The following is a 19,884-nucleotide window of genomic DNA, read 5'->3' as shown; positions in this document are numbered from 1 at the left end:
TATCATCTGAATCCAGTGGTAAATCAACTGAGAAGAAGGAGTTGCCACATTCCTTTTTATGCCACCAAAAACATCTAACTGAGGATTCAATCAATGAATCTCCAGTGTCTTGGACAAGTACATGTGCAGCCAATGTAGCACATCCAGTCAGTCAAGCACCACCTTCTTAGGGTATTGATGGATGTGGGCACAAAGGATGCCACCACCAACTCTTGGTTGATGTTAAACCCAGAAATTACAACATTGAAAGTAAGGTTACATTCCAAGTGAGAAAGCACAGGTGGCTGGAACAAATGGGCTAAAAGGGAGAACCATGTCTCTAGAGCCTCAAAGCCCAGGCTAAAGGTCCAAAGAGCCATTAACATAAATTATCAACTGATGAGCACAGTTTTACACTTGTGTGGTTATAAAGAAAGCAAAACATTTAAACACAATAAAGAGATTTAAGTCAGGGAAATCATATGCCAAAAATGAAATGTAGGTTACAATGATGGTCTACCTTTTTTGATTCTTCTTCCCACCAAAGCGAACCTCTTCTCTTAGAAGAGAGAAGTGAATTTCATGGCTTGTTAAACCGAGCATTATCTAAAAAAACAACAGTTATTAAAGTTACAGTCCAGCACACTGTTTATTATCTACATTTTAGCTTGTTTTTACAAAAATATAATTGATTGTTTATCCAGACTGATGCTGCAACAAGAGCTTCTGTAGATGTGAACAGTTATCAATGAAATGAACACTTTAAAAATGTTAACCACACAATCCAACCATTTTAATTTTGCATGTCGATTTTTTCAAGAACCTACCACATTAAGACCATCTCAACCACAAAATTGAAGAACTTTAGCACTGAAATCATGACATAAACTGAATTCCATGTTCTGGTGACAGTGAGGTACACATAATTCCCCTGGATCAATGAAGAATTACATATTTAAAACCCCTCCCCCTCTCTCCAGTTGTTCCATACTTCACACACTAAAGAGCACAAAGGGGTAAAAAGACCATAAAAAATAACCTGTTTTTCATATTGGCATTAAATATATTAAAACTCAGTTTTTTCCCTCATTTTCTTAATGTACTTGTTCATGGTCTACTTTCCCTTTTTAAATGAATGTTCTAGGTTTGTTGGTGTGAAGTAACTGGAGAAACATATTGTAACATTTAGCTTTATGTAATGTATCTACCATGACAAACGGCACAAAATAAAAACAAACAAGCACATACCAAGTCGGCATCTAATCCATAAAGGCAGTGCCTTGTATTTGGATCATGATGTGGTTTGGTTTTCTCTGATCGTATAAATTCCATTATTTTATGTTCTCCTTCTCCTGGGGTCTGTAAACAGATCAAAAGAAAGACATTAGGATCGTACCTTAATGTCCTAGGATGTCCAGAGTCTTAAAAAGGCTCTTAATGTACTTTAAGAGAACTTTTCATGAGTGCGGGAAGCACCAACTGACCTCATGACCAGATAAGTAGACAGTCACTCCATGCCAGGACTTGTCTGTGGACATCTTTAGATTTACAAAATACTTCAGATGCTCGTGCAAGCGAACCATGAATTCCGTTCCTTAAGTGAAAAAAAGAGAAATAAATTCTAAATTATATAACATATTTTAAGGAGGACACCCTCCTGAATACCTAATTTATAGCCAAATGATCAATGCAGACATTTCCCTGAATACTGTTGCAGTATCTTTTCATATGAGGGCATGAAATACGACTATTGTCACTAGCACAGTCTCCAAAGACAATTGCATTCTCCAAACCTGTACATTTTCCATCATTAACATTAAAATGATGATTTTTTTTCTCAGCAAAATGCACAATACAAATGAAAAAGTAAGACATACTGTTCTTTTAATAAACAGCAAAAGAAGTTAATGTCAATTTACAGATTTGTTTCATGCAACTACTACAGCTGTATTGTACCTAGCAATGTGTAGAATGGAAAGTCATTCAATAGTTAGGTCAGGAACAGAGCACAGCAACAAGTAAACTCTGTGCATAGTCCTTGCAAACACTAGTTCTTCCCCAAATAGAACATCCAAAAGTAAACATGCAAAACTACATAAGGCTGCACATGAGTACCAGTTACCGATTCATTCCCATGAGAAACAGGTTTATTGATGCAAGCACTGAAAAGAACACAGAAAGCACAGTGTTGCCCTTTACTGTGCTTACATCAATAAACAAACCCATTACTGGGAAGTACCTGTGTGCAGCATTGGCAGAATTTAAAGTAAAATAGAGGGAACCTTTTCTAGCACGTGATTTATAAAACAATAATCTGCACATTAGGTGCACATACATTGACTAATATAATGAAGATCAGTCACTTGTTCACTTTCTAACAGATAAATAGTACAGGATGGGTAAATACTCTCAGATAAGCAGAAGTTGCGAAAATAAGGGTACACGTAGTATTAAGGAAAAATATCTGTCTTTGAAATGCACTCGCTATTACATCGTCTTAAGGTTTATAAAAAGTTTTACTCAATTTAGAGCCACTAATTGATAACTAGTAAACAATTAAAGTGATTTTGTAAATGCAAACACATTTCAAGACATAAAAGCAATAATATGTACTCATTTTTGTTGAGAAACAACAACATATTGTGACTCAAAACAATATGGCTACAACAACATATATTTTTTATTTTTTTTTTATATATATTTTTATTCAGATTTTTGTCAAGTATAAACGGTACAGTATTTGTTATGCTCAAACAATTCATAACAATATTAACAACAAGAGTTTGCAAAACAGGTGAGGCATAGAACTCGGAGCCACCACAAACTTAATGGTCCGCGGGATTAGTAATATGCAGATAAACGAGAGTCAAGAGATATGGTTATGAGATATCCGGAGTACCATGAGGGGAAACTGGAGAGGGGGAAAGGGAGAGGAAATAGTGGAAGAGGAACATAGAGGGGAGGCAGTTTGGGAGGGGGGGGAGGAGGGGATGTTAGTAAGGGGAAGAGCAAAGAAGAAGGAGGAAGGGGAGGCAGAACCTAGCAAGACTTAGCGCAGACAATTACCAAGGTAACGTTGTTTTCATACAACAACATATTTTTAATGTTTTATACTTTGAATGTTTCAATATTTAATGGGATTAACATAGCACAGTTTATTACAATATTTAGGGCTAGAAAATAATGGTGAATTCTAGCAGCGACATAGGCCTATATCACTACAACTAATCAATGAGGATTTCACATGATTGTAAAGAATGCAAAAATGTATTTTAAAAAGATAACCGCTATCATTGCACAGGCTGCATTCAGCTTTAGCAGGCGATCAATCGCTCTAGTAAAAAAAGGTTTCCAATGTAATTTACAGTGATACTTTATGTCCCCTGCACGCTTATTTTGATGCTGCCTTTTCCAACTTAATAATCCTACTGTCTACATCTCCTGAGCTTGTAGCCACACTTCTCCTTACCTGCCTAGTGGTAGAGACATACAGTTCTTGAGAGCCCCACCCAGGATTGCTTACACAAATATCCCACAGCTACCAATACGGTGTTCGTTCCCGGCCCTGGGCAGCCGGTGACCACAAGCATATACCAGCCGCTGGCTTGAGGCTCTTCACAGGCGCAATGTCAGCCCCCAGCCGCAGTGTATGTAAACGGGACCACTAATTAAGAGTGTGTAACAGAGCTAAACCTTGTTGATTCGAGAGACTGTGCCTCCAGGTGCTTTTTCTTTCCCTTTACTAAATCCACAGAACACTGTCAAGTTATCAGAACACAACTTAGCTGTACCTGCACCAACCATGAATGATTCCACACATATGCAAACATCTACTTTATGGGTTTCTACACCCGTATAATATATACCTCAAAAAGGTATTGAAAAGTTTTAAGAAGTATTCAAGATGAAATTGAAGAAGGGAAAAAAAACCCAGAAGATTTCCATATTGGTAAGGAATAAAAATATATACAATATAAATGAGAGGTATTAAAACATATAAAGACAGGGGCTCTGAAACCCTATTTACGCCAATAAATATAATTGGTAAACATTTATAGAAATTAAGGGTATAAAAAAGGAGATTACAGCAACAGTAAAGGAGCCACAGCACAATGTTAGTTACTGGACCATTTTTGATGCTACAGCTGTACTAAGGATTCTCTTACCAGGAGTAATGCAATTGGAGTCAAACCTGGATTCTGTTGGCAAGACCTCACCCTTTTCTATAGCCTTCTTTATTTTGTCTTCTGCCTCTTTCGCAGATCTAAATTACAAAAAGAAATCACATGAATGTGTGTACACTAACTTTTCATATAAATTATTTCATTAGTGAGCATCGCCTATGTTACGTTACATGTCCCCAATATGGAGCGCAGAAAATAAAGAATAAACACAAACAATCCATTCTATCCCAGCACTGCAGCAGTATCCAGGGTAAAGATAGCAACTTTCAGCAATCCTGCTTGTGTTGCTTCCTGAGTATCAAGGGAGAGCTCATCTGGCAACAACTGGAGTACTGAAGGCTGACTTATCTTTGAATAAAGCAATAATTTACATATGCATTTCAAAAAAGATAGTACTTTACTTTTTAAATGAAAGCATTATATACTGTAAACTATTAAGAGTAATGTTACAAAACTCATTTTATTTCCAATAAACTCACAAATTTATTGGTTCGGCCAGTGTGAACCTTGCAAAATAGCCATGGTATGTTAGAGTGCAACTGTCAACGTCCATGACACATATTAAGCCCAGACAAAAAATTTACAGTCGCACAAAAAATATACTTCCTATATAAAGTTTATACTTACAAAATAAATTATAAAGGAAAAGAAATGAAAAAAATAAATAAAAATATATGAATCTTAAAAAGCGCAGCCAAGTTGTGAAGGGAGAGCAGTGAGCTAAAAACTCCTTAATTGGAGTATCCACATTCTGTTAATTCCCCAAGTACTGGCAGAACATGCATTATGTATGGGATTTGTAACAAAAGAAATGCAGAAATGTTTTTGTTGATGTTCAATATGCAGAAAGAGAGGTTTGAATTTTTTTTTTTTCAAAATATGCAAGGCTGAATCTGCAATGTTATGAGTAAAATAGAAAATCTTACAAGACAATTCAGCAACAACAAAAAACTGATGATATAGACTGTTAATGCTCCTCATTCTATGGGGATGGGGGAGTACATGTTATTGTTTAACTAATGCTAACCAGGCATCTCCCAAATACCTATCATTCCTAAAAGAAATAATATCTGCTTCCTAATGCAAAAACCAGCCATTAAGAGTCAAATATACTCCAAATAAAGATTGGCTGGGCTCTTGTGATAAAAATGAATTCACTACTTAAACAGGAACTACAGTTTGGACACTTGGATACAGTCTATCAAGGCAGCAATGAAAGCACATATCTAATGACATCACTTCCTATTTGATACATTCGCACCCAAGTAAGACCGCTATGTCTGCATTCTCCGCTTTGAATATTTTGCACTTTTCGAGGTTGGGACCTGCTTTATGCACCAATCAAGGATTACTCATAGAAGTGACATTAGAACATGGTTGGGACTAGTACTAAAATAAAAATAATAATGTTTTTTAAAGGCACCTGGAGAAATAATGGACTACATACAATGAACGCATACAATAGTCAAAGTATATTAAAGAAACAGGTTTTTTATATTATCTACTCTGTCTCCAGTGTGTGAGATTAAAAGGGCCACTAAACTGTGTGATTCTATTTGAGCAAGAAGCAATTGGTTGTCTAATAGAGCTGTCTATTGCCTATCACATTATATTTTATATGTTACTAATAGCTCTTAACTTAGACTACTTTTATTTTAATTTTACTGTGTGTCTCTGGTGGATAAAGGAGAACCAAAAACAAAAAAGGAGAACTTAAATACCACTTTTTGGAAAGTATTGTTTCCAATACACTGTATGAGAAAGATGGTTTTTTACACATTTACCACAATAATGTTTTACCTGGCAATTCCTTCTAAAATACTTAAACAAATTAAGGCAAAAAAATATTTTTTCATATATAAAACATTTACAAAAATATATGGTGCAGTCTCCCCTTGCTTTGCATTGTAAAAATACATATAGTACAGGAGAGCAAGTTGGTTATTTCCCATTAAACTTGCTGCAATGTTTTTTCTTAAGAATGGATCCCTGAAAAGAATGTCGGCAGCATTCACGTCACCAGACAATTATAGGTTGCATCTCACATCAAAACTATTATTTCAGAATAATCCAAATAAATCTGATTATTCACTTCCCTCTGACACGAAGGAGGCTCTCCTGAGATTTCTTTTTCTTCATGGTAAAGATACCTTCTCGGCCTATTAAAGGTTTCTTCCAATCTTATTAATGCTACTTTACAACTTCATACATTCACATATATAAATAGGGGTTATGTCAAGAATTTAACAAACTTCCTCCGAACTTGTCAGTGATCGTCACATGGCCTTGTGTTCCCTAGAATGTTAGTCCCATCTATACTACCTTAAACTGGGTACACACTACTGTAATCTTACTTCAGACATGATTTCTGTAATGATTTTACCAACAACTGAAAGACCTGATGAGCATGCTAATTCATGCGTACACACCTACATGATTTCCATCAGATCTGAGATCTGCATCTCTCAATCATCTGCTGAAAAAATAGTGACTCTGTACATTCTACAAATAATCTGTCTACACTGCGATAAACATGATCATGGGAATGTATATCTTTATTCTAACTGGTAATTTGAATATATGACATTGTATATACAATGTATGTAAACGTGTAGGATACCGGTACATACTATAGAGTTCAGTGCCAGGTATACAGATTTTTAGCTTTAATGAGTGTGCACATCTACATATCACTTTATCTCTTGCCTCTTGACTACCCATTTCTGGTAGGAGTCCTAACACCCTAGTTGGGGATAGATGTTTCGTTTTTAACATTTCAATTTGTGTGTCTTATACCCCATTCACACTGCCTAAAAATTCCGGGTTTTTGCAGGGGCGAGCTCCGAAGACCCAGGTCGAGACTCCGTGTGAAAGGGGGTCAGTGCAAAATCCCGGGTCTGATGACCCAGGACTTTGAGGGTTATTCCCATGTCTTTAAACCCAGGTCTCACATAAAGAAGTTGATTGGGAGACTAGGGACACTTGAGGGTGACATCATTGAGGAATTGGCAGACTTACAACCTTTGCCAGCGGCACAACCTTCAACATCATCAGAGAACCCAACATTAAGTTCAAACAGTGAGTTTAATAATGTTAAAGTAAATGAAATATATGAAAGTTTAACATTATTAAACTAAAAACTAACCAAAACTGCAAAGCACCAAATCTAAACCTAAAAACATGAACACGTTTTCTTGCAGCATTAAGCTACTGTGTAAGCGAGAGGAGGCCTCAAGATCACATCAGCTTACAACAATGCTATTTAATTTTGCAGCAATATTCATTCATCCTCAGTGCCCCTAATGTATTTCCTTTCTGTTTCCCATTTGCAGTTTACAATGTTCCTAAAAGTAAGAAAGAGCTAAATAAGATGGAACAAGCAACAAAAACCATGACCACAGTAATGGTAGAACAGCTCAAGAAAATGGATAGGACTTTGCCGGCCAAAGAAGATGCACGTCTCCAATGCTTCATGGACAATGAGCGCGAATTGCAGGACTCTTTCATAACGCAAATAATGGGTATGCAGGAGCAGATTCTGAGGGAGAACCGTGAATGCATGGTGGTTTATCTAGATCGCTTTATGCCAAGAATTCAAGGATATGCACAACTTTCATACCACATTGAGGGCCCTTACCCTTATAACAGAGTGCAACAAATATTTCCCCCTAACCCAGGTACGCCACTAATCATCCATCATCTTCCACAAATGGCTCCCCATAACCCGGAGTCTAAGTTTAATTTTGCACTACTGTATTAGCACATGTCCAAACTAAACTACAATAGTATTGTGACCTTTTGGAAAAAAATAAATATTTATAATGTATTTATATTAGTAAATATGACGCAATGTGTACCCTTTAAAAAGCATTTTTTACACTTTGAATAAAAATATTTTGTTCATGTAACCCTTTGTCCTCTCTACTCGATTATTAATGACAGACTGGCGGTACGAATGAGTTCTGCAGAGGTATTTGTACGCTCTCCCTCATAAGTTGTAGAATCCACAGACAGCACATATAGTTCAGAGTCCTGTACGTTCCACTCTGGTAGAAACTGCTCTTTCTGTATTTCACAAATATTGTGTAAAATACAGCAAGCAGCAACTACAATGGGCACAAAGTTGGTATCAACGTCATTGCGCTTCAATAACCACCACCAACATCCTTTCAATCGTCCAAAGGCATTTTCTACCACCGCCATCCGAGCAGAGCTGAAGGTATGGGTGAATCAAATTTGTTGTGCAGAAAGTTGATGTTGCTGTGTGAAGCCCTTCATCAACCATTGCCACAAAGGGATAAGCTGCATCCTAATAATGTGTCCTGGGATCTCCTCACGGTCTTGGATTTCAGCCTCACCATTTTCAGCCAATCAAAACTCCTCTTGTGATGACTGATACTTTATTTTCAGGGCAGACCCAGGTTCAGTATGAACGTATTCGACTAGGGAAATTCCCAGGTCCAAGGTGCAGCATGAATGGGATGCTGCAGCGGGGATGCTCTGTGACTCGGCAAAAACCCGGCTTGAAAAACGAGAATATTGCAGGGGCGGCGATGTGAAAGTGGTATTAGAGTGTTCAAATTAGAGATTGCCGGTTTTTTTTGTTTCATTTTTTATAAAAAGTGGTGTGTGCATTGACATTATTTCATGGTAATTCATTAACCTATTCAAAACCTCACAGTATTTCACAGTTATATTTCTCACTTATTACACATTTTCATGCTGGATAACTACATGGAAAAAACCTATTGGATGACCCATAGCAGATACTAATACCTGGACAGAAGTTTCCACACTGTTGAGTGGGACAAGGCTCATGCATCATTTCATATGAGAGCAATTTTTCTTATCATTTATACTCCCTCCACCACAGAACTTAACTATATGCTTTTTTCCCCCATTTATTTTTCAGTTGTAGACAAATATTCATCATTTGGAACCCTAGGTATACAGTTTACACATATCTGTGGATACAGACAACAATTTTTGTTTCGACATTGATTTTTGGTGCTGCTATAAGTTATGTGTTATTATATGGTTTTATTTTCTCTATATACACATATATTAGATATTGTTCTTTTCTGTATTGACGTTTTTTCTGTATACATCTTTTTGATTAGCATCAATATCAGATCCATTCATGGTTTCTTACAAGTAGGAGGTACTTTGATTTCTGTTATGGCTGCTGTTCAGTGAATTCAATGCCTGGGGTTTCCCCTTTTCACTTCATGTTTAGATGGTAATGTGCACTGCCGTCTTCCATTGCTATAAAATGACACCACATAGTTGATGCCACTCAGGCATTTAAAGACGGCGTATGGTCCAACATAGGCAGCCTAGCACTTGTTTTAACATATGGACATCAACAGAAGCACCTTCTGCCCGACCTCAAAAACTACATTATACACTCTCATCATAACAAGTCTTGTGGAGTTCTATTTAACTACTTTTACAATCTGTCAATCAGGTTGTAGCCGGGGGGGGGCTTAGGGATTGTGGAGTTGACTTACTCTGCACTTTGCCAAGATCAGACCAGTTTATCACTTGATCAGTAAGTGAAAAGGTTCCCCAACTATTGGCAAGGAGCTTAGGGTAGCACAAGCATGAAAGCTACCAAGCTACTGACACACATCACAAGATTTACAGCAGGTTTTGAAGTCCATACAGGCCAAAAAAAGTTCTGTATCAGGTGCTTCAGTGTGACCACAGGTGGACATGGTTACCTTATAGGCCTATCAAATTTTACCTTCCTGGGTCTCCTGTACATTAGCCCTTTCCTCAGGTCACACTCCCCACTTCTATCTCTGGATAGACTAACTCCTTATGAGCTTCCATGAACTTTCCTTTCTGTTAGGTCAGAAACCTCTGCAGGTTGATCGACTAGGGTCAGTCATAGGGAGTTAATGGTGGGCATCACTACTCTCTGCTGGAGCTGGCTTCCTACTAGACACAGAGGCATCACTGGGCAACTCCAAAGGATCAGGCTGGTTGAAAATAACACCTTCTGCGTTGCTAAGGAACATTGTCTCTCCAGAGGCAAAGTGCTTCCTGGCTAGTTCTTATGGTGTGGCAGCTCAAGTCTTTTCATCAGAGCTGGTTGATGCTGTGGTAACTCCACTTGAGGCCTGCCGTCTGACAGCTTGGGTCTTCTCTCCTCTGGGCTATGTGATGTTGTCATAGCTCCTCCTGGAGGTTGTAGTCTGGCAGCTTGACTCAGGTCTCAGGTCTACTTGTTAGCTCCTTAGTCAAGACATACCCTTGCCAAGAGCACTTCTCTATGGAGTCCAAATGCTACTGTAACTTGGAATTGTGGCCCTAGAATACAGCTACAGGCTCAACAAGGTGGGGGTTCACCATCCTGATTGAGGCCCAAAGTCTCGCAGTCCTTCTCCCTGCAAGGTTCCCACTTACACCAGCTGCAGGTGCCTCCACTTAATTGGTGGTGACCTTTTTCCCCTACAAGTGTTAACACGCTTTTTTCCACACCCCATTCCATTGCGCTGATTACAGTGGGAGCAGTATCAGACTCATCTCCATTGGTCAGGTAAGCCAAGCACCAGGACTCAGATTAGGAGAGCAGGGGCTGTGGCTGTCTGGGAAGGTTGGTCACCTGAGGATGAACTGTCAGAGCCATAACATTTTCTCTCCAGCCTGGGCTCCAGTCATCTCTGATAGCTGCCAGGGACAGGGCAGAACAGTAGCTTGAAGCACCCAGGTGTGTGATTACACTTCGCCAACCAGATGCAGCAGTTTGTGTTGAATTCCTTTTGGTGATGAAGCTGCCCTTGAAACTTCTGCTTGTAGGTCTGCAGTATACTATCATAGCACTTGGAGAGGGTCCCATCAACCACATCAGTTTGCAAAAACCTCCGGACCACTCCACAATAAGACTCCCCTGAACAGGCTTGCAGTGTGGGGATCAAATATTACACCCACTCTCAGGCAAATCATGGAGTCAAGTATAGGGATCAGAGTCTGGTACAGCAGTTGTAATCTGTATGTTTTTGCTTACTAACAGACTTTAATAAGTAATCTATTACATGCTCTTGCTGTGATCAGATATCTTTAAAATATTTGTTTAGAAGGGTGTTAATGACTTAATACTTAAGTCTGTACTAAGCATTTCAATTGCCTAAAACACCTGAAGCAAAACTGAGACATTATCAGTGATGTCCCAGCAAACATAACTGACATTTGGTCTTTTAGGCTTATATTTGCATCCTTTCAGCTAATGTCCAAGAGCTGTGGGTTACAAGTTACTATTTGTAACAGAGGAGACTGGAAATAAGTCAGTGTAGTAGCACCAATTCAAAATAAAATACAGGATATGGCACCTACAGAATATATACAGCCAAAATCTTAGCTTATAAAGAACCTAAAAACAGAAAACTAAGCTTATGCTGATGTTTTCCATCCTGAAAAAGAAGAACAAAACACATATCCTACAGTAAAGCAGACTGGAATGCCTGATCTTAGACAAGTAGGATTTATTTTAGTCAAGAGAATTTATTTTTGTCATTGCGCATTGATGTCAAACCCATGAAACACGACACTGAGCCTAGCAACGATGATGCAGCTGTGCAAAGATAATGGGTCACGCATGCTGGGGTCCCAGGTCAGGTAAGCTAGATATTGTTGCACAAATATATGGAACTTGCATAGACTGATTATTACAAACACAAAAAAACAAAAAGACAAAAGTGAAGCATAAGGAAATTTTCAAGCAAGAAGATACACTAGCTTTCAAAATAAACAGAACAATTGTAAGTGTGGCTTTGGTTTAATGGTAGGGACTTCCATTCCATCAGTGATAAATATATAGCAATCTCCTGAAATTAGTAAAGGCCTGTGCCCCTCTAATTTGAAAGCAAGAGAAAGGATATTCAGAGCTGTATATGGATGCAGCAGTCTTGAGTCTTATTTTATTATGGAGGTAAGCAATTATAAATAAAATCAAATATACACTTCAAACAAATAAACACTTCTAGAAGAACATAGATAAACAAATACATAGGTTTAAATCAAAGTTTACAGGGTTACATTCAACATACTTCTTTAATTAAATTTCATCTATATATATTTTTGATGAAGAGTAATCACCTAAAACGTCTCCCACGCTGTTGGTTCATTTTCGCTCTGGGAGCAACACCATCCACTGCCATGAAAAAAACTTTTCCTGGCTTTATGATGCGGAAAAGCACCTCCAAATAATGAAATATATCGGCAAAAATCTTATCTTCTGAAATTCGAAAGTGCACATCGTCGTCATTTGGGTGAGAGCACTGGTGGATTATGCCATTCATGTCCAAGTACAGATTGTCAAACTCTGGGATCTAGAAGAGGGAAATAAAAACAAAAGTTTGTAACATTCAGTATTTTATTAGAATTTAGAAGAAAAAAAAAAAAATAGCTGATTACATATAGAACTTAGTGGCTTCTATAAACGAGTATGCCAGCCTAAAGCATGAAATATGCTATCTTTGCTATTATCTCCCTTTATCCATTCAGCGTGTTCCACAATTATATAATGCTGATGGTCAAACTAAGGAAAAGACCAAAATATAAAAAGGGAAAAAATAAACATGTTACATGAATATTAAATATAAATAAAGAACAATATTTTTATGCAGTTCTTTATTATGTAGTAGTTTTTATTATGTAGTAGTAGTTATGTAGTAGTAGTAGTTTTATTCCCAAGATCTAGCCACTAGAGGTTCAAACATGTTAAATAATCACATTAGAGGATCCCCCAAGTATTCACTGATGCCAGCACCAGAAGTGGTACCTGGAGATATTTCAATGAACAGTGCTTAGTGTAGTGTTTTGATTACCCTTATAAGAATAAAGTCAATGTCAGCAGAGCGATTGGGAAGAGCACAAGTTGGTGACATGGAAACACGCACCTAGTTCTACCTAGGCTTCTGAAATATGAAAACATTAAGAATCTTTAAAGTTAAATCATTTCACTGTGCCAGTATGCATACAAATAAACCACAAAATTAGTTAGGAATATAGAGGCACCGAGATAAATTTACACACAATTTCTTATGCAAAGACCTAGGTCTGTCAGAATTTTAGAAAGGAAATCCCAGTTGGTGGAGAAATAACAAAAAAGAAATCACCTGAGCAATCACTGCCCTAAATATCAAACCATGAAATGTCAAAAAGCCCCAAATAACAATCCAGTATTCCCTCCTGGACTCTCAGCCGCGAGAGCTCGCCTTTGGACTAAAGCTGGCCTTAAATTTCCGATAGACTTTACCAAAGTAAACCACTGGCTCCCACTGGTGGAACTTCAACGTCACTCCCCATCCCGCATACTTAGTCCGTTTGAGTTTTTCCAAATTAGCCATTTTCTGCGGTCCCTTCCACCTACTTATGCTTTACGAGACCTAACCCCCTTTGAAGATCTCTGTACAAATCACCCTAGGGACAGAGGCATGATATCCCAACTTTATGGTATATTTATCGCCGCTGTCCTTCCTACTCCTAGGGCACATGAGGCTGATTGGGAAAGGGATCTAGGTCCCCCTCCGGACGAAGCATGGGATGACATGAGACTGGGGATAGCCAAAAGCTCCATATCCACCAAACTTAAAGAAACCTCTTATAAAATCTATTATCGTTGGTATTATACTCCTACTCGACTTCACAGCATGTTTCCCTCCTCTTCACCTTATTGTTGAAGAGGCTGTGGCCACAGGGGAACTATGCTCCATATATGGTGGACCTGCCCAACTATCGCCTCCTTCTGGGATGCGGTATGTGGCATTCTAAACTCTCTATTTGAGGCTCCCGTTGCAAAGGACCCCTGGGTGTTTCTACTATGTTATCCTCCTCCAGAGCTCGACAAATTTTCCAAAAAACTAGCTTCACACATACTGACAGCGGCTAAATCCCCTATTGCGCTAAACTGGAAAAAAAACTTCCCCTCCTTCTCTGTCAGCCCTTAAAAAACAAATCTGGCATGTAGCAGCCATGGAACAGATTACATATTACCTCCATGATAGAGGCCATGTTTTTAACCAGGTTTGGGCTCCATGGCAGTTTGTAGAAAGCTCGCGCCCCCCTAACATTTAGCCCTGTGATGAGGACCCATGCGTGGTAAAATCGGATCCCTCACACGTTTTGCTCCCTTACCGTCCCGAGTCATCTACACACTCTCCACCTCCTGAGCTTTTTCATATCCCTGCTCTGTGGTCTCCCCCCTTCCCCTCCGACTCCCTTCTGCCCACCCCATTCCCATATTTCACACTCTCACTACAGTTATATATATTTTGATACTGCATATAAAATTGTAAAAATGGTTGCCTTTCATTATAAGCCTCTATGTACGACATGTTGATTCGACTGTTCTGACTCTGTTTCTATACATCTGTACAACAATAACACAGTGTCATTCCCTGTATTTGCTTATATGACCAACCAAAATAAAGAATTTAGAAAAAAAATAAAGCCCCAAATAAAAACACTTAATTGTTGTTATTGTAACAATGAAAAACAAAACAAATGGGATTTTAGTACTTATTCAAACAGAGAGCATAATTTAACGCAAGAACAAAAATCCAATTTTCTCATTCATCTTAAAGGGGTCATTGAAACACTGATTGTTCCAGTGCTGTCCATAAGGGAGGGTACGCTGAGAAATTCAGTGCACAACACCTTATGTTCAAAACTGGCATCTTTAGAAGCAAAAGTATTGAATCTTTAGAACTTTGTAAAAGTGTGCACCGAAGACCAGGTAGCTGCCAAGCACAGGTGTTCAGATGAGGTCGCATACTGCACCACCCAGGAGGTACCCACCAAAATAGCAGTTCTCACATTTTCAGGAACAGGATGTCCTGCCCCAATGTAAGAATTATGGAAGTAATCAACCTTGCAACGCTCTGCTTAGGGACTGCCAAACGCCTTACGCAAGGAGTGAACAGACACCAGTCAGTGAGCCAAGGGACTTCACCAGTCACTGTAAAAAGAAGAATTTGTCCTCTGACAGGAATATCCTCTGTTTTTGGGTGTCAAACAGCAGCCCCAAGAAGACAGACCACAGTCTGGTGCCTGATGAAGCTGGCTGGCACAAGGATCCCGGTCACTATCTGTTATTCCTTTCTGGGAGCGTGGTGTAGGCAGCAGAATGTGCCTAAACATTCACAGCCCCTTCAGGCATCCTCACCTGCGGAATTCTTATTCCAAGCTAAAATAGCATAGTCAGAAATAAAATAAAACATACTAAAAGTTCAGAGTCTGCCACTGAAAGATTGAAGTCCAATGTAGTCATGTAGCTATAGAGGGGGAGGAGCTAGAGCTTGTATATTTACAGTGTCCAAGCTCCTGTCATCGCCCTCTTTACCCTAGTGTTTCCCATAAGGATGAATGAGAACTAGAAACTGAAATATGGCCTTATTTAGGGTAGTTATTCTATAACATTATAATACATCAGTGAGTAGAATAGGTGTATATACTGTGCAAGATATTCTGGGCATGTGTCAAAGATAAGGATATATCTCACAGCTGCTGCACTCTCAAATAGCAAATTAAATTGTATTATAAGGAACAACAAAATAAGAATACAATTCTAGAAGGATTATTACCAGGCCACGTTGGAAGATGTTAAGAACATGTGTCAAAGGAGAGAAAGGTTAAAGAGCAACGTGTCTATTCTTCAAACGAAAGAGATTAAGGAATTGGTTTCAGGGCTAACAATCAAACCCAGAGATAAAGGTGGTGCAATAGGGATTCAAAATGTGGAAGATTATATTCAAATCTATAGACAGCTGAATAATGATTCATTTTATCTCAAGTTATCTTCAAATCCAACTGACTTTAAAAATAAATAAGAGCATTATTAGATCAGGCTCTGGCTGAGGAGGCAATATTCAGAGAGGAAAGGAATTTTCTTTATGTACCACCCGAATATACCCACATATTACAATTCACCAAAATTACACAAATCACTTATCACTCCAGCGGATCAACCTATTATTCCCAGTGTACGGTCCTCAATCACAAATATGTCATGTTGATTATTTACAAACCCGTATTGTGTCTAAAGTTCTACATTAAGGACCAAAAATCTTAAATTTGACCAATAATGTTGATCGGATGTAATACAGTATTTGACATGAGACGTAGAGTCAGTCACTTTACAGCAGCATACCTCACAGATAAGAGTGGAAGTGATTGATAGACAACTTTATTTTTTTATTTATAGATGGCCAGTACTGCCATGGGCACTGTGTTGCCTCCTTGATTTGCCGATCTATATAGGACCAGTTTTGAGTACATGTGGGAAGAGCAATTTGAAATGAACCTAGTACTATATGGCTGGTACATGGATTATTTTTCATTGGGATGGGTATACGCATTTAAAAAACACTTTTATTTTTAAATTATCTTAACTCTAACTCACATTAATTGAATTTCATGAGAACCTTCAACCCACAAAGATTGACTTCCTGAATATTGTCATCACAGAAGATGAGGTATATTGACACCAAAAAAGTTGACTGCATTGGGGTTTTAGTAGTAATCATTATGGTCCGTGGAACAACAATATATCAAATGGTCAGTTTATGGGAATACAGAGGCTAACTATCAGACACAAGCTAGCAATCTACTAAATCCTTCAGGGATATGCGATATCCAGAAGAGATTTTGCACACAACTTTTGATTTTTGTGACTGGCTGATTAGATATTTGCATTATCGAGCAGGTGTACCTACACAAGTGGCCTATGAAGTTATATTATTTCTACTACTTCTGCCTCTTGATGTTAATGAGTAAAAAGTAGACGTGGTTTAGTTCATGTGAAAAGATAATGTCACTTTTATAAAACACATTGCCTTCTATTAATAACAAGTATTGTTTAGTAGGCATTATATTTTTTCGCTTGTAAAAATTAATAAAATATTTTATTTTTTTTAAAAAAAACACAAAACAAAAACACATGTAATGCCAATATTTTAAAAGGTATTTTTATCTAACTGAATCATCACTCCATATTAAAAAAGTAGGAAATGATCACATCTGAAGAGAACTGCTACTAAAATGTCTATTTTCCTCAAGGAAATTTTTTTTTTTTAGATTTAACATGATCATTTAATTGCTTTAACTATGTAATCTTAACGTTTATTCTGTCATATTTTGAAGTGAACAAAGTGTTCATTTGAAAGTCAATTAAAGTAATTTAAATTTTTACTTAGTTGTTGTGGAAGCATTAAAATAAACATTGTAGACAAAAAAATATTTTCAAGGAAAATCTCTACATAATTGACTTGCAATGTGAATTCTCTAATATCATAATCAATTATTTATATAGTACCACTAATATCAAAATAATGTAATGACAGAGAGGAGCAGGTCAATGTGATTGTACAACGTTGCAGGATAACCATATTAGGAAAAGAGGTAGGTGGGGGTTTTCTAATTATTTGTAAAATAACACGGACTGTTACATTACAGGTTAATAATTAGCAGAATAAGTATTTCAACTTTTCATGATTATTACATCTTAAAGAACAGAATTTAAACTATCTACATTAGAACTGTCCATGACCTGAGAACGGGGTCTACATTAGAACTGTCCGTGACCTGAGAACGGGGTCTACATTAGAACTGTCCGTGACCTGAGAACGGGGTCTACATTAGAACTGTCCGTGACCTGAGAACGGGGTCTACATTAGAACTGTCCGTGACCTGAGAACGGGGTCTACATTAGAACTGTCCGTGACCTGAGAACGGGGTCTACATTAGAACTGTCCGTGACCTGAGAACGGGGTCTACATTAGAACTGTCCGTGACCTGAGAACGGGGTCTACATTAGAACTGTCCGTGACCCGAGAACGGGGTCTACATTAGAACTGTCCGTGACCCGAGAACGGGGTCTACATTAGAACTGTCCGTGACCCGAGAACGGGGTCTACATTAGAACTGTCCATGACCCGAGAACGGGGTCTACATTAGAACTGTCCGTGACCTGAGAACGGGGTCTACATTAGAACTGTCCGTGACCTGAGAACGGGGTCTACATTAGAACTGTCCGTGACCTGAGAACGGGGTCTACATTAGAACTGTCCGTGACCTGAGAACGGGGTCTACATTAGAACTGTCGATGACCTGATGACACGGTCTACATTAGAACTATCGATGACCTGATGACGCGGTCTACATTAGAACTGTCAACCTAATAATGCGGTCTACATTAGAACTGTCAACCTAATAATGCGGTCTACATTAGAACCGTCAACCTAATAATGCGGTCTACATTAGAACCGTCAACCTAATAATGCGGTCTACATTAGAACCGTCAACCTAATAATGCGGTCTACATTAGAACCGTCAACCTAATAATGCGGTCTACATTAGAACCGTCAACCTAATAATGCGGTCTACATTAGAACCGTCAACCTAATAATGCGGTCTACATTAGAACTGTCAACCTAATAATGCGGTCTACATTAGAACTGTCAACCTAATAATGCGGTCTACATTAGAACTGTCAACCTAATAATGCGGTCTACATTAGAACGGTCAACCTAATAATGCGGTCTACATTAGAAATGTCAACCTAATAATGAGGTCTACATTAGAAATGTCAACCTAATAATAAAATCAATGTTATTATTGCAGACTTTCCAGCCCTGTCTATATTTTATTGAGTATTGTCTAGGTCCTATAAAGACTAGTGGAGCAAATGTATTATTTTATTCTGGCACAAAAATAAATAAAAGTTAATTAATATGTTTTATTTCTTATCCATAATAATCAGTATGTCCTGCTAATATCACTACTTCTGTGCAGGGGCTGGCTGAGCAGAATGGGAAATGTAGCTCTGTAACATTAACATCTGTCCATCCATGTAAAGTGCAAGCATGCACTGAATGTGTCCACTTTGAAGGGATCTGTATAGATCAGAGCTAGTGCCAATTTAATGAGTAAAACCATAGAAAACTGATACTTTGTCAACAGCTAATGTTAAAGTATTGAAATAAGCTGTGTAACATACATAGTTATTATTGTAATGCAATGTCACAGTAGTCTGTCAAAATATTGCAGCACGGTTGGCAACTGCTATGTTCCTGTTGTACAATAACGATGACATATTATAGCCACTAGAATAAACTGCTATAGTCTATATGGTTAGAAGAGGAAAGCTGGGGGCAGCACAAGACAGGAGGGGGTGGGGGGCAGCACAAGACCGGAGGTGGTGGGGGGGCAGCACAAGACCGGAGGTGGTGGGGGGGCAGCACAAGACAGGAGGTGGTGGGGGGGCAGCACAAGACAGGAGGTGGGGTGGGGGCAGATAACATAAGAGATAAGAGCTGTCACTCTGGACCATTTACCTGATGCTCTTTGACCACCTCGCTGAGGCAGGGGTACCGCTCCGAGATCCAGCGGTAAAACTTGGGGACACCCATTATGCTACTAGACGGGACCGAACTGCCACATCCAAGACATACAGCAGCCGAACACACAACCGTCACGTCCGGCGCGAGTCCCTACGTCATAATCACCCTTCGTCATAATGCCGCCACGTCATGCCGCGAGGGGCGGGGCGGAGAATAAGGCGTCACGTGTACAGCCGCCATCTTTCTACACCCTACCGGCTACCGCAGAGATGCGCAGGCTGCTGATTTTAAAATGCGATTAAGTCAACAAAATTAGCAAGACTCCCCAAACCCTGTCATGTGCTGTTTTATCATTACTAATACATGCCAAAGTTTCC

General features: G+C 38.7%; 1 protein-coding gene across 2 annotated transcripts in view; it reads right to left on the bottom strand.

The window, feature by feature from the left end:
- The window catches only part of XRN1 (5'-3' exoribonuclease 1), an 80,175-nt gene extending 60,502 nt beyond the window's left edge, over positions 1–19,673 (bottom strand). The window contains exons 1-6 of one of the 2 annotated variants that reach the window (XM_075201939.1): positions 19,502–19,673; positions 12,264–12,496; positions 4,146–4,243; positions 1,464–1,573; positions 1,228–1,338; positions 500–585 (exon numbers count right to left, since the gene is read on the bottom strand). In XM_075201939.1, coding sequence (XP_075058040.1) covers positions 500–585; positions 1,228–1,338; positions 1,464–1,573; positions 4,146–4,243; positions 12,264–12,496; positions 19,502–19,576 — 713 coding nt within the window. In that variant the 5' untranslated portion in view covers positions 19,577–19,673. The remainder of the gene's footprint in view (positions 1–499; positions 586–1,227; positions 1,339–1,463; positions 1,574–4,145; positions 4,244–12,263; positions 12,497–19,501) is intronic. The other variant, XM_075201938.1, reaches the window with a different exon arrangement.
- Between the last annotated feature and the right edge of the window lie 211 nt (positions 19,674–19,884).

This window comes from Mixophyes fleayi, chromosome 3, assembly GCF_038048845.1.
Source record: "Mixophyes fleayi isolate aMixFle1 chromosome 3, aMixFle1.hap1, whole genome shotgun sequence".
NCBI classification, from domain to species: domain Eukaryota; kingdom Metazoa; phylum Chordata; class Amphibia; order Anura; family Limnodynastidae; genus Mixophyes; species Mixophyes fleayi.
Note: the sequence above shows the minus strand (reverse complement) of the source record. Positions and strands in the feature narration are given on the sequence as shown.